The 13,631-nt window shown below is 41.6% G+C and overlaps 1 protein-coding gene across 2 annotated transcripts in view; it reads left to right on the top strand.

The window, feature by feature from the left end:
• si:ch211-198m17.1 (uncharacterized threonine-rich GPI-anchored glycoprotein PJ4664.02) overlaps nucleotides 1–13,631 on the top strand; it is a 19,188-nt gene that overhangs the window by 4,022 nt on the left and 1,535 nt on the right. Inside the window, exons 2-12 of one of the 2 annotated variants that reach the window (XM_035654372.1) lie at nucleotides 6,523–8,214; nucleotides 9,289–9,477; nucleotides 10,128–10,226; nucleotides 10,326–10,435; nucleotides 10,525–10,583; nucleotides 10,677–10,816; nucleotides 10,908–11,042; nucleotides 11,791–11,833; nucleotides 12,005–12,042; nucleotides 12,148–12,235; nucleotides 12,974–13,169. In XM_035654372.1, the coding sequence (XP_035510265.1) occupies nucleotides 6,523–8,214; nucleotides 9,289–9,477; nucleotides 10,128–10,226; nucleotides 10,326–10,435; nucleotides 10,525–10,583; nucleotides 10,677–10,816; nucleotides 10,908–11,042; nucleotides 11,791–11,833; nucleotides 12,005–12,042; nucleotides 12,148–12,235; nucleotides 12,974–13,169 (2,789 nt within the window). Of the gene's footprint in view, nucleotides 1–6,522; nucleotides 8,215–9,270; nucleotides 9,478–10,127; nucleotides 10,227–10,325; nucleotides 10,436–10,524; nucleotides 10,584–10,676; nucleotides 10,817–10,907; nucleotides 11,043–11,790; nucleotides 11,834–12,004; nucleotides 12,043–12,147; nucleotides 12,236–12,973; nucleotides 13,170–13,631 lie in introns of both variants that reach the window. The other variant, XM_035654371.1, reaches the window with a different exon arrangement.

Below are 13,631 nucleotides of genomic sequence, written 5' to 3'. Positions count from 1 at the left end.
TATATGTTGTTTGTATATCTGGAAAAATAATTTCCCCCTGGCATTATTAAAGTATTTCTGATTCTGATTCTGAAATAATCTGAATACATTTATATAAGAAGATTGACATGATTACCTTTGTAGGACTGTTGCATCAGACTGCAGTGAGGTGTACCTGATAAAGTGGCGAGTATAGGGCTTTTATTATTAATTAATCGGACGATTTGTTTGGGGGGGATTAATTGATGACTTGTACAGTCCTTAAAATATCAGAAAATGGTGAGAAATGTCTTGTTTTGTTCGACCAACAGTCAATTAATTTATTGAGTAGTTGTCTAATATATACATATTGAATAGCATATTGACACATTGCCCAACCCTTCGCCTCCTCCCTATGAGGCCTCAGCGTATCCTCCGATCAGGACTATTGACACGAGACACTCAGCAGGATGACAGACTGTCAGTTAGTGAACATAAAAGCTTCCTCTCAGTCCTGCGAGGTTGCTCCCGGTGACCCGGAGTCAGCTGTGTTGCTTTGATGTGTGCACCCCTTCAGGCCTGATGTTTCCTCAGTGGTGAACGCTGAAGGAAACCCGTGTGTATCTGCTGGTGCACCGTGATGTTTTGTAACGCAGGGATGGCCACATTTAAATACCAGGAGGTCATAAAGCAGTATGTGAGAAATGTTCACTCTCATTAGCTGGGCCAAAGGCACCCAAAGTGTGACCAGCCATTTGCCGGGGACCTGAAGTGCAGTGTGCCTCCGGCATTTCTGTCTCTAATCAGCTTGTTTCAGATGTTATACTGCATTTCTAAAACACTACACACACACACACACCACTATATGTCAGCTCTCCACATGACTCCTCTGCCTCCTGATGAGATGCTGCCTTTTGGCCTCAGGCTCTTCCTGACTGTTGGGTCACAACCTGTCAGTTCGTCTCCTGCTCCACATGCATTCTTTAATCAGGTCCGTCCTTCTCGCAGTGCCGCTGGACGTGATAAAGAACTATTTGAGGAACGCACTTTCCCCCCCCTAACCGCAATAATAAACTGGAGCTATTTCATGGCAGCATTGAGAGTCTGCAGCTCTCTGGGCTGCTCTGGATTCCTTCTGCTGTGTCATTAATACAGACAAGGATTTATTCTCCAGGAGTGGCAGCGCAGACAGGAAATTGAGGATGTGAGCTCGGGGAACTGGATCTGACAGTTGGTCCATGAGCAGGTACTTAACAGGAGTGCTATTGTGTCGCATGAATAAAAATCCCTTGAAGTGCAGCGCAGCGCTGAAACACAAGCATCGACGCTAAAGTCTGGCTCCGTCTCTCTGTTTCTGCTACTGTTAGTGATTTGAAGTGAGGTGAAGCTTTGACAGCTGGAAGCAGACGTCTCCTTGGCAACAGATACACGCCCACACTGCACTCGTTTGATTTGTGTGTCGAGGAAAAGAAAGGGCAGAGAGGCGTCGGTGGCGTCAGTGCAGTGATAGTCGGTCAAACCAAGTAGCAGCCGTGCTTTCTGGAGCTGGTGGTACAGGACTCAGTGGGTGAAGCCGGACCTTCTTATCCACATCCTCCTGAGCGTGTGCTCGCGGGTCGACCTTAGACCCACTTGTCACCCTGCCTGACCCAGTCATCCCTTTTGTGTCTGCAGGGGATTATCCGGCTGTAGGTTAAATCCTCAGAGACAAGGCTCCCTGTTAGGCGTGCAAGGCAGAGTGTGCTCTTAATTACTCCACTGTTTTCAAGTGTATTACACTAACTGCTATCTGTTTACATTGTCTCATATGGGTTTCATAAACCTTTCCCAGTAAGGGTAACTTCACCAGCCTTCTCACGAAAAGCAGAAGGCGTCAGGCGTCTAACATGCTATGGTCTGTGGTGAAGTTAGAGAAGTTTAAAAATATATTGTTGCTGCTTTTGTTATATCAGTATTTTCCTGGGGCATCATAACTCGCCTGTGGAACTTTTTGGCATTCACGGCTGACATTGCAATGAACTGTAAATGGAAACAGAGAAGCAGCAATGGAGTATGACGGTGGAAGCAATCAATTCTGTGAAAATTAGTGAAAGGAGAACCACTCTTTGTTTGTGTTAAACCATGCATACACGCCATCTTCTCTGTGAATTTCCCTTTTGTCCATCACATCAACAAATAGATGGCGTTCTCATGACCATCTCTCTTTATCTGAGTTATTTTTGAGAGATATTAGAAACACCTCAGCATGCCAGGAGCCTCTGTTTAAGGTCTCTCATAGTAAGTGCATGTGAAGGCCACATGTTTAAAAACTGAGCCTTTATAAGGTCAGTTCAGTAATGATGACTTACTGTAAATTACGTCAATGCTAATCTCATATCAAAGTTTCTTATCACAACCGTCTCGGAAACTTGAGATATCATCACACCCAAAAAACCCCTCTTGTGTATGTTTTCCATTGGCGGTATTGACAGGTGATTGTGTAATTCCTCCAAAGAAAAGCCTTTCTTTATCTCTTTGTGCTCTACTTGTAATGGTCTTAGCTGTAGGTAATGATAAGGATGACAGTAGTTTACCTTAGGTGTTACAAATTACAGTACTGTGATTCATAACTCATTACTGCTACCAACACATTTATCTATCGTTTACTGGAAAAATGCTTTGATGTCAAGGTTATCAGATCTGGCATTAATTTAGTTCTGCACATTAATGACCAACTTTTTCAGTTTCAGTTGGAGTGAAATTCAGATTTTTATTTTTGTTGATTTTATTGAAAAATAGTAATTGGATGAACTGACCCTTAAAGTTCACCTTCATGAATGATGAAGCCCCACAACACAACAGTACACCAAATAATAAATAAAGGGTATCTCACCAAAACAAAATTATTTTATCAGTTGGATTTATGATTTTCTAGGTTCTGTACATTCATAATGATAAGCGTATCCAGCTAAAGTACCAATAAATGATCCTGACCCTGAACAATGCTGAGATAATGAATTAATAATGAAGGTACAACTGCGTACACACACAAGCAAACACACAAGCAACAGACGAAACGTCAGTGGGCCCAGGTTACAGCGGGGAACATAGGGATGACCCCTTAGTGTGCTACCGTGCTAACCTTTGTTAATTAGCACTAAACACGAGTTTTAGCAGCTGAGGATGATTGTGAGGCTACGCCTTTAGTTTAGCAGGTATTTGGTCTTTAAATATCTATCACAGCATTTCATAAATTAAAATTTTGATCAGATGATGGGGGACATCAATATCTGTACCAAATGTCGATCCAACATATTAGCGTGTTAGCATGCTAACATTTGCTAATTAGGACTAAACACAAAGTACAAGTTTTTTTTTTAATATAGAGCACTGATAACTGAAGATGAAGATGAAGATGTCTCCTCACTTTATGGCAATAGTTCTGGCAGGACAGATTGTATTCAGTCATATAATTCTCCCCCAGCTACAACTCTCTCTGATGCCCTCTTTTAAACACTGACCCTGTCCGTTTTTTATGATTTCTTAAGTGTTCAGTCATTGATCGGTATGTCGATCCTGATTAGTTTTAGTGTATTATTAGTCAAGACACAGAGAGCGGCTGTAACACTGTAAACTTTCCAACCTGACAATTATGTGGAGATAAAAGGTGATAAGAAAGTGGTTTCTCCACACACACAAACATATAGCCGATCAGGGTCTTTGACAGAGTTTATGACCAGTCCACACCATCAGAGTTAATGTTACTCTTTTGTTTCTTGACAGCTGGTTGTGTGTTGATCATTAGTTTGTGTTAAGAACTGTATTTTATATACATTTAGGACCTCCACTGCCTTCAGCACACAGATCTACCTGCTGGCTTTGAGCATCGCACCGAGCAAATGTAGTGGAGCACACACCCGACTAATCTACAGGATGTGTACTGAAACGGTTCTATAAAGCAATAGGAGTCTGAAAAACAGCTTAAATGTGATCATTTTTGATGCAAGGAGATAAAACTGAGATTTTATTAGAATTTAAAGTATACAGGAATGAGGTGCAAAGGGAAATGTTTAACCTTCAACTCAGTCGTTCAATTGATACTAAAATGTAAACGCACAGAGAATGTAACAGGGCTAATCAAGACCATGGTCGACTAGATCTGATTTAAGAGGTTTTTCATTAATCTTGATCTCTGGTCTTCCAGTGAGATTAGTCCATTGGCCTTAAATCTTAATCTGGACGAGCCAATCACAAATTGATATATGTGTTTTACAGCAATGATCTCACGCTCCGCTGCTTCACATATAGATCTGGCCCTGCTTAACTCTGCCACTCCTTTACTTTATTCCCATTAAAAATGTAATTTTAAACTATATCTGTGTCTTTCCCACCTCTCGTCACTTCCTCATCCATCATCGTTGATTGCTTAATGTCTTCTTCCACTCCTGTAATGCATGATCTTTGAAGGTGGGAATGGGTGTGTCTGTGTGTGTACATCATGTGCATTGTACCCATAAAAGTCTGCTGTCACAGGGTGTGTGGAGCCTGTGATTTTTCATCTCTAAATGAGTCTTGGTTACCAAGCGATAAAGACATTAGGTCACACAGGGCCTTGTACACAGAGAAAATAATCAAATCACCTTCAGGATCTGATATTAGTCCTGGTTTTCTCACCACTTCCTTGTACTTTTGAGAGGACTTACTGGAGAAAACTGTTTGTAAAAGGCGTCCACCCATTTGGCTCTCAGTAGCATGTTCACTCTCTGGCTTCTGGAAAGGAACTCTGAATGTAATCATTCAATGCATACAGATGAGGAGCTGAGGTAAACAGGCTAAGCCATTATCAAAGACCTCCTACTGTTTGTACCGCTCCTCAAGCTGCCCTCTGGCTTCCTCTGTTCCCCCATAAACACAAAGCGAAGACTGGGGGCACGCAAAATGGGAACAGGCGTCACGACAGCACAAAGAACAAATAAGAGGCAGAGCTCTTTCCTTTAAGACGGTCGAATAGAGTTGGCGGCAGTTGTGCCTGACACATCTCGGTGTTGTAAACAGCCGTCACCTACGGTAACTCTTATCTGCTGAGTCACTGCTTTTGTCCCTGTTTTTACACACTCAATCTTAAAATAGTTATTTAAGCCACAACCTTGTTGCCCTCTGTGTTTACAGTTTAAACTACTGTGAGTTTTGGAATATCACATGAGTGAAGAGAAATCAAATAAGCGATACAAGGTTTACAATGTGTTCTCTGTCTACTTGTATTAGTGCAGTCTTATGAGAAGATCTCAAATCAAAACATGTGCTTTATGATTCTAATGACGATGATGAAACCATTAAAATCCCTGTTATCAGGTCCCATATGGTCTAGCAGTTAGGATTCCTGGTTTTCACCCTGGTGGCCTGGGTTTGACTCCCAGTATGGGTATCAACATTTACTGTATTTTGTTGTCTTGTCACCTGTACTCTGTGCAGTGACAGTAAGGCTGAAAATGAACGACTGAAGGTAGCAATATCTTAGTAATATATAACTCCATTATGAGAAATAAATGTCCTCTTATATAATCATTTCCTGTCATAGTTGGGGACAGTGTGCAGGACTTTATGTTTTATGTTGGCATCTGTCTGTAGACACGTTTGTTAAAATTACAGAAATGTCACACTTACAACAAGCTTCCTGTAGACAGTAGATGAATTAATTAGATTTTGAGTTATTATTTGTTTCTCTGTGAATATGAACATGTGAATACAAGTGCATTAACATGGAAATATTTGCTAATTAATGCATTATTTTCCTTTAGTAATTAGCATGGATAATTAAGCTGGTAAGCTGTGATGTGGCAATTACACATCTTAAAGCTGCTTTAATCAATATTTGTATATTAACAATGGATCAAATGACTACTTGTATGTTGCTTGTATTGACGAACCCACAGAGAATTATCACCTGTTTCCTCAGCTCTGTGGAGTATTTTAGCATCTTTTAGCAGATTGGCTTATGGTCCTCAGCTTTATGGTTTTGGTTCTCTCTCACTGCTCTTATCAGCATTGTTTCCAGCTGCAGGAGGCGGATGTTTTCAGTGAAAAAGCTGCGAACAGAGCGAAGCATTTAGCAGCTAAAGAGCCCCAAACAGAGAGTGACATTCATCTATTGGACACAAACACGACTTCAAATGAATGCTAATGTTGCTATGTCTGCTTGATGTGTAAATAAGCTCACTATATCAAACTTAATAGTGTAATATTGTCTTTATATCTTATGCTGCCCCCTAGTGACAAAAAATCTATTAATGCAGGTTTTATCTAGCATTTTCCTTTATTTATCCTGATTTTTTTTGTTTCATGAGCACATTTATCTGGACATTTGTACAGTGTTTATTTTTCCAGCTGCCACTGTATGTGTTCTGATAATACCACTGGGGGGCGCCAAAATCAGAACATTTCAAATCCTACACATAGCTACTGTAAATTCTTCTTTTTCTGGCGGCTTAAATCACACATTTGGATTGACTAACATTTTATTGAGATGTGCCAAAGAGAGAGAAGGCGATGAGCTGATTATTTTATGTGCTTTTGTTTTGGCTGTAGGAACGACAACGACAGATCTTACCACGCATAATTTCACCAATGAGGGAATGATCAATGAGACATCCACCACTCCTGAGATTTCTCACAACCACACAACCAGCAGTTTTACAACTTCACTACCCTCTACCACAGAGCACTTCACAGCTTCAGTAGCCATTACAACTGTAGAAAATGCCACAGCAGAATCTACAACCTCACTACCCTCTACCACAGAGCACTTCACAGCTTCGGTAGCCACTACAACTGTAGAAAATGCCACAGCAGAATCTACAACCTCACTACCCTCTACCACAGAGCAATTCACAGCTTTAGTAGCCAGTACCACTGTAGAAAATGCCACAACAGAATCTACAGCTTCACTACCATCTACCACAGAGCACTTTACAGCTTCAGTAGCCACTACAACTGTAGGAAATGCCACAGAATCTGCAACTACGAAACCAACCACCACCCCTGCAGAGACGACCTTCTCTGAGCCGAGCCCCGAGCCCACCACCGCTACAGTCAACAACACCATGGAGAACAGTAACTTCACCAGCAGCAGTCCAGCCAGTGGTACAACGCTGTCCACTACAAGCCTAGAGACAAGCCAACCCACCAACACTAGTGAGACTCCAAAAACAACCACCACACCTGCTCCAGATCACACAATGACAAGTGAAAACACAACTACAAGTGCACCGATCACACAAAGCAACGAAACGACTACAAGTACACTAGTCACACATAGCAATGAAACGACTACAAGTACACCAGTCACACAAAGCAACGAAACAACTACCATCACACAGGTCACACAAAGCAACAAAACGACTACAAGTACACCAGTCACACAAAACAACGAAACAACTACAAGTATACCGGTCACACAAAGCAACGAAACAACTACAATCACACAAAGCAACGTCACGACTACAAGTACACCAGTCACACAAAACAACAAAACAACTACAAGTGCACAGATCACACAAAGCAACGTCACGACTACAAGTACACCGGTCACAAAAAGCAACAAAACAACTACAAGTACACCGATCACACAAAACAACGAAACAACTACAATAACACAAAGCAACGTCACAACTACAAGTACACCAGTCACACAAAACAACAAAACAACTACAAGTGCACAGATCACACAAAGCAACGTCACGACTACAAGTGCACCGATCACACAAAACAACGAAACAACTACAATCACGCCGATCACACAAAGCAACGTCACGACTACAAGTACACCGGTAACACAAAGCAACGTCACGACTACAAGTACACCAGTCACACAAAGCAATGAAACAACTACAATCACACCGACTGCACAGACCAACAACACAACCTTGGTTACAGCCATAACACAGCCAAGCAACATCACAACAACTCCAGCGGCCACACAAACCAACAACGGCACAGCAAATCCAAGTCCAGTAACTCCAGAAACCTCTACAGCTGTACTAACTACAACTACACTAACAAACTCTACTAACACCTCGCCTGTGATTCCCGCATCCACCACCACATTCTCCTCCTCCACTATCACCACAAACACAACCCTCACAACCGGACCCCAACCCTCCTCACCTACCTCCATCTCCACCTCCAGCTCTCTCCCTCCAAACACCTCCCCAGGCAGTAGCACCGTAACCCCCACTGGAAATACCACCACCCTTAGTCCCTCAACAGCAACCTCAGGAGGTAGGACTAACCGCATGATGTGTGTTGATGTGTGTTCTTACAAAATAATATGTTGTAACGTGCAGGTGAGAAGGAATTCAGTAAGTACAATTTTACATTTTATATTGGGATGCTACATGCAGAACGGTTTTGAAGTCTTTTGAAGCAACTCAAGTCACAATATAAAATATGATGTGAACCTTTTTCTTTAAACAACTCTACATGTCCTTGCCAAGTCTACAGCCATGCACTGTGAGCCTGTACTGTGCCTGCACAGTGGTGCTTTGAGCTCTTATTACTGAAAGTTCCCCACCTTCTAGACAGCTATGGTTTTAGGCTAATATTTTATGGGAACCTTGCAGGCACTTAAAGGTCCAGTGCGTAACATTTAGGAGGATTTATTGGTAGAAATGGAATGTAATATTTGTAGGTATGTTTTCATTAGTGTATAAACACCTGGAAATAAGAATCATTATGTTTTTGTTACCTTCTATGGACGGACAAACCAAACACCAGCTCTAGACATGGCCATTCATGTTTTTAACCCTAACCCACCGTAGTTTCTCCATTGTGCTTGAAAAGGGTGAAACAAGGTTCTTGCAATCTGCATCTACATCACTATTACTTATCAGAAGCAAGTTTCGAGTCTCTCCAACTTGCTTTGCATCAACTTAAACCCATAGTAGCCTGAAGAGCAGGAAATAAATCTAAAATGGTTCGTATGCTTTGGAAAAATGTTTTTGGAGTTATGGTCTGTAGCAATAACATCTACCACTGTGGTCCTTTTAAGAAATCACCTCATAGAATAATTTAATGCCAGCAAACTGCAGACAATACGAAAGCCTAGCTAGTCTGTAATATGTGGGGAATCTACAGCTTCTTAAAGGCCTAACTTGAGATGAGGGTAAATAATAATATTTTTCCTCTAATAATTTTGTCTTGTACAGCTTTATACAGGATCATGTTCATGTTTACATACAGTAAATATTCATAGTAACCCTATTAGGTGTTGAGAACGGTTGTGTTCTCTATTTAAATGTCCTTGGACATATTTTTACATATCTTTTGTTGTTACAGTGACCAGCCACACTGCAGGAACCACCACTTTGACTCATTCAACCACACCAGCTATTGGCAATACAACAGCCTCCTCCACCGCCACACCAACCTCCACCAACACCATCACCACCATCAGCACTGGTACCACCATCACTGTCACCACCGTGCGACCAACAGAGACCACCACCAACTCCACCACAGCTGCCCCGCCCATCCCGGTCAAAGGTTTGTACCTTTCTCCAAAGCGCTTGATGTAGTTCTTTGTGGTTACCCATGAGGCTATTGGGTGAGATAAAAAAGTTGTAATGCAGGTTTTTATCCAACCAAACACTACAGCAAAGGATTTCATCGATCCTGATCCATCGTAACTGATCAGTAAAAGGAATTTCTTAAATCCTGCACAAAGTAACACTGCAACTGCTATGGAGCTTTATTATGAGTTTCAGCTCACTGTTTTGGTTTTGGTTTTGGCTCTCATAGCGTTGTTTTCAGAGAAGAAACACTGATAAGGCCACTCTACACTATCTGTTCAGCAGCAAACCGCAGGAAGACACAGTTAGTGACTAGCTGGTGAACATAGTGGAGCAGCTGGAAGCTAACAAAGCCAGACACTAGAGACCAGAAATAAAGCTAAAAGAGAGTGAATATTGGACTTATGTTCATCAGGTGACCAGAAACATGACTCTAAATTAAAGATAATGCTGCCCACGTATGCTGGATGTGTAATTAAGCAACTGTTTGCTAACAAGTTTGCCATATGGACTTAAAAGGTGATGATATGTCAGTCTTGTTTCCACTGCCCCCAGGTTGCCAAAAATGTTGGTTATTGCAGGTTTGACAAATTTAGTTTACATTTGTCTTCCATCTCTCAACAGTGTGTCCTGCCGTCCCATGCCCACTTGATAGCATCTGTCTTAATGGCACTTGCCAGTGTCTCTCTGGCAGCTTCCTACAAGATGACCGCTGTGTACCCGGTAAGAACATAACACCATTTCATGTCTGGATGAAAAACAAACATCATAACAGGGTGGTGACGGTGAGACTCTCGCCTTATTTTTCTCTTCTTCACTCAGCCCAAGTGTTCCCAGGCCATCTTCATCTCACCTCCTTGACATTTCAAAAGGAAATGAACAACAGGTCCTCGACAGTATTCCAGGAAACAGCGGCTGAGATCTCAGCAGTGGTGGGTTATGAGCTAGTAAAGCATGTTGAATAGCTTTACTAAATGCTGCTCTCTCTATCATTAAACCACATGATTATTCTCTTTCATAGCTCAAAGATGCCCTCAAAAATCAGCCAGGGTATATTCAGTCTGAGGTTGTGCAACTGGCGTGAGTATTTTTTTCTCCTTTCTCAGTGAAATATTACGCCACAAAAAATAGACTGTTTACCTTTTTTTTTGGTGCTTTTCTATAACTCTCCAGACCAGGAAGTGTGCAAGCAACTGTAAATAACGTCTTTCAAAACACCAATGCCACTCAAGAGACTGTTGATCACTCCATTAAAGAGGCCATAGACAACTCAGCTGGCTCAAATACACTGTTGGCTAATGCTACATTTACAGGTAAGCAGTAGTAAGTCTTTGATTGATATGTATGAGCCACAGGTTGCAGTGGTTAAAGAAGAGGGTTTTTCTCATATCTGCTCTATCTTAGCTACAAACCTGTGTGAGCAGGACCCATTACCCTGTGATGACTTCACTACAACTTGCACAAATACAAACGGACGTCCTGTTTGTTCCTGTAAAGAGGGCTACATCTCCATCTTGTACTCAAACACCAGCTGCAGAGGTAAAAACGACGATTTAATATTCTTTATTTATCTCCCTTATCGAGAGGCAGACCAGAACATTCTGTAGTATTTACGTTGTGTCTTTCATGTTCAAAATGTGTAATCTTTACAGTGTTCTGCTGCCATGGCACCACAGATTATTAAAGCTTCATGTATAAAGTATAAGAGCTGATGACCCGCAGTGTCTGAGACAAGCTCAAGTGAAATTTTCCCAGCTGATCTGCAGTTAGGAGAACTGTAACAAACCCCTCTTATCCTCAGGGAAATACTTGTGTGAGAGAATGAGGGGGAGAAACAACAGGGAGCAAGACTCAGAGACAAGGTCAAGAGCTGTAGTCTTTTCTCCGCGCCGACCCTTGGCCCTTCCTTCATTTATCTCTCTAATTTATTTCTTTTTAACGGGGTTGTTTCCCTGGAAACACGTGGAAGAATCACAGCTTTCTCTCTCTGGATGGTTGTGACCAAGGAGATCAGCTATAGGAAGAGCTAATAAAGAATTAGACTTTCATACAAATGCCGCATACAGTTCGTTTCCCAGGGGAAAAAAAAACATAATGTACAATTATGTGCTTGTAATGGTCTCTATGCAGCCTCCATATGAAGAGGCTCTCATTGTGTTCATGTTTTCATTGCATGTGCAACCAGGCGTGCTGTCCTTCTCCATCTACTGCGACTGAGGCTGAAACTCTAGCTTGTTATGTTCTTGTTTCCGTCTCTTTGTGCAAAACATTGTGTTTCTCTTTGTAGCGTGTCCGAGCGGGCAGAGGGCAGTGGGAGACACGTGCCAGCCGTGAGTACACACATTTTACGTTTTGTTTAGTGTGTTTTTAATGTCAGGTGTGGGGTGTCTGTGTGTTATTAATGTGAAGTTGGCTCCCCCATGTGGATTCAGTGCTAAACTCCATTAATATGCTGCAGGACAGCCCTGAAATACAAATATCCCTTTGTTTTTTTCTTTCAGATGTGCATTTGGATATGCTGGCTTCAACTGCAATGATTGTGAGTAACAACACTATTTCAAAGGCTAAAATGATGCAGCCGTATTAACAGTTATGTGCTGACCCATAAAAATGTAAACGTGTCTGGTTGTGTGTGTGTTTACAGCGGCTTTGTTGGCAGTGGTGGTCATCTCCTGTGTACTGGGGGGAGTTCTTCTCCTCCTGATCCTGGCTTTACTCATTTACTGCTGCTGGTGAGATCCTCAACCTTACCAGAATCAATACAGGCTTATTTTTTACTCTTTAGCTCTCTGGAAATAAATACATATTTACATTTGACCTACATTAGTCTGTAAATATGGATTTGGTTATTTGCAGGTCTAAATATATAATACTAGGGTTACATTTTTTGATAAAAAAAAAATAAAATTTCAGCATCGTTTTAATTGGAACCCAAATGCCTAAAAATCGCAGTTTTCAATCAGATTTAACCAATTTTTAATACTAAGGCTGGCCATACCATTCAGTATTTTTATTATAGTCAGCAAATTAAATGAAAAGACCAAAAACAATGTGTTAGTACATCTTTCCAACTGCCCCAGCCCTGACTGTGGCCCCAAGCCCATTGGTTCTTACTAACGTCATCTTTAAAACAGTGTATAATATGTATATAATATATTATTTCATTTTTAAATGGAATTTCCTAAAACAGTTGGGCACTGTAGCTTTTAGCAATCAGGAGTAAATAAGACGTGTTGGGGACTGTTTTCAGCTACGAATTAATACACATTTGGTGTGTTAGTGAGTATCTAAGGCAGCAGGACGGTGAATGATTGACTAAAAATAAAGTGCAGTTACTGTGTTCACTGTAATGAAGAAAAATGTAGATAATTTATGTGTTTTCAATAGTTAAATAGAGCTCTATTGGAGGAATAAGGATTTTATATATTATATTCATGCACATTTTCCATTCCGCATTGTCTGTCCATCAGGAGGAGTTGCTCAAAGAGCAAGCCAGACTACAGCAGCAGTCCATACTCATCAGGCGACGTAAACCAGCCCTGGCCCACTGGCGTCACCCCCATCCCCCGTGCCACCACTAACTGGGATGCAACTCCTTCCATAGAGATGACAGAAGGGGGCAGCACTCGAGTCCTGGTGGACAAAAAGAATTCAACCAACGGAGTGGTGAGTTATCACATGATCCTCTGTCGTCGGAACTCCTTACTACTAAGACTCAGACTGAAAATCTTGCGTAGTGTTGATCATCCGCGAAATAAGCCTTTAGCTGTTCACTGTTAACCCTCCATCTTGCATCCAGTTTGCATCTGCTGATTAACCATTAACTCACAGAGTAAGCATGGATTTGGTTATGTGCAGGTGAAGAAGCACACATTTGGAATAGCTGCAACAAACGTGAATCCATACTGCATTCACAGACACACAACCTCACAAACACTTGACCTCCATGCAACATTTCAGCTTCCCAGGGCGAAAGCTGTGGCCGCCAAACGGTGGGAAAAATTTAGCAGACCAACCAACCGACACAGCGAGCTACAGAGCGGTCACAGTTAATAAAAATGCATCTTGGTCTAGGTTCAAATCTGACTAAATGAGGTTGAGTTAGGTGAAAATTCACTGACTAGTTTC

This window comes from Morone saxatilis, unplaced genomic scaffold (assembly GCF_004916995.1).
Source record: "Morone saxatilis isolate NCDOM2014 unplaced genomic scaffold, NCSU_SB_2.0 Contig14, whole genome shotgun sequence".
In the NCBI taxonomy this organism is placed as follows: domain Eukaryota; kingdom Metazoa; phylum Chordata; class Actinopteri; family Moronidae; genus Morone; species Morone saxatilis.
The sequence above is the reverse complement of the archived record's forward strand: the minus strand, read 5'-3'. Positions and strand labels throughout refer to the sequence as shown.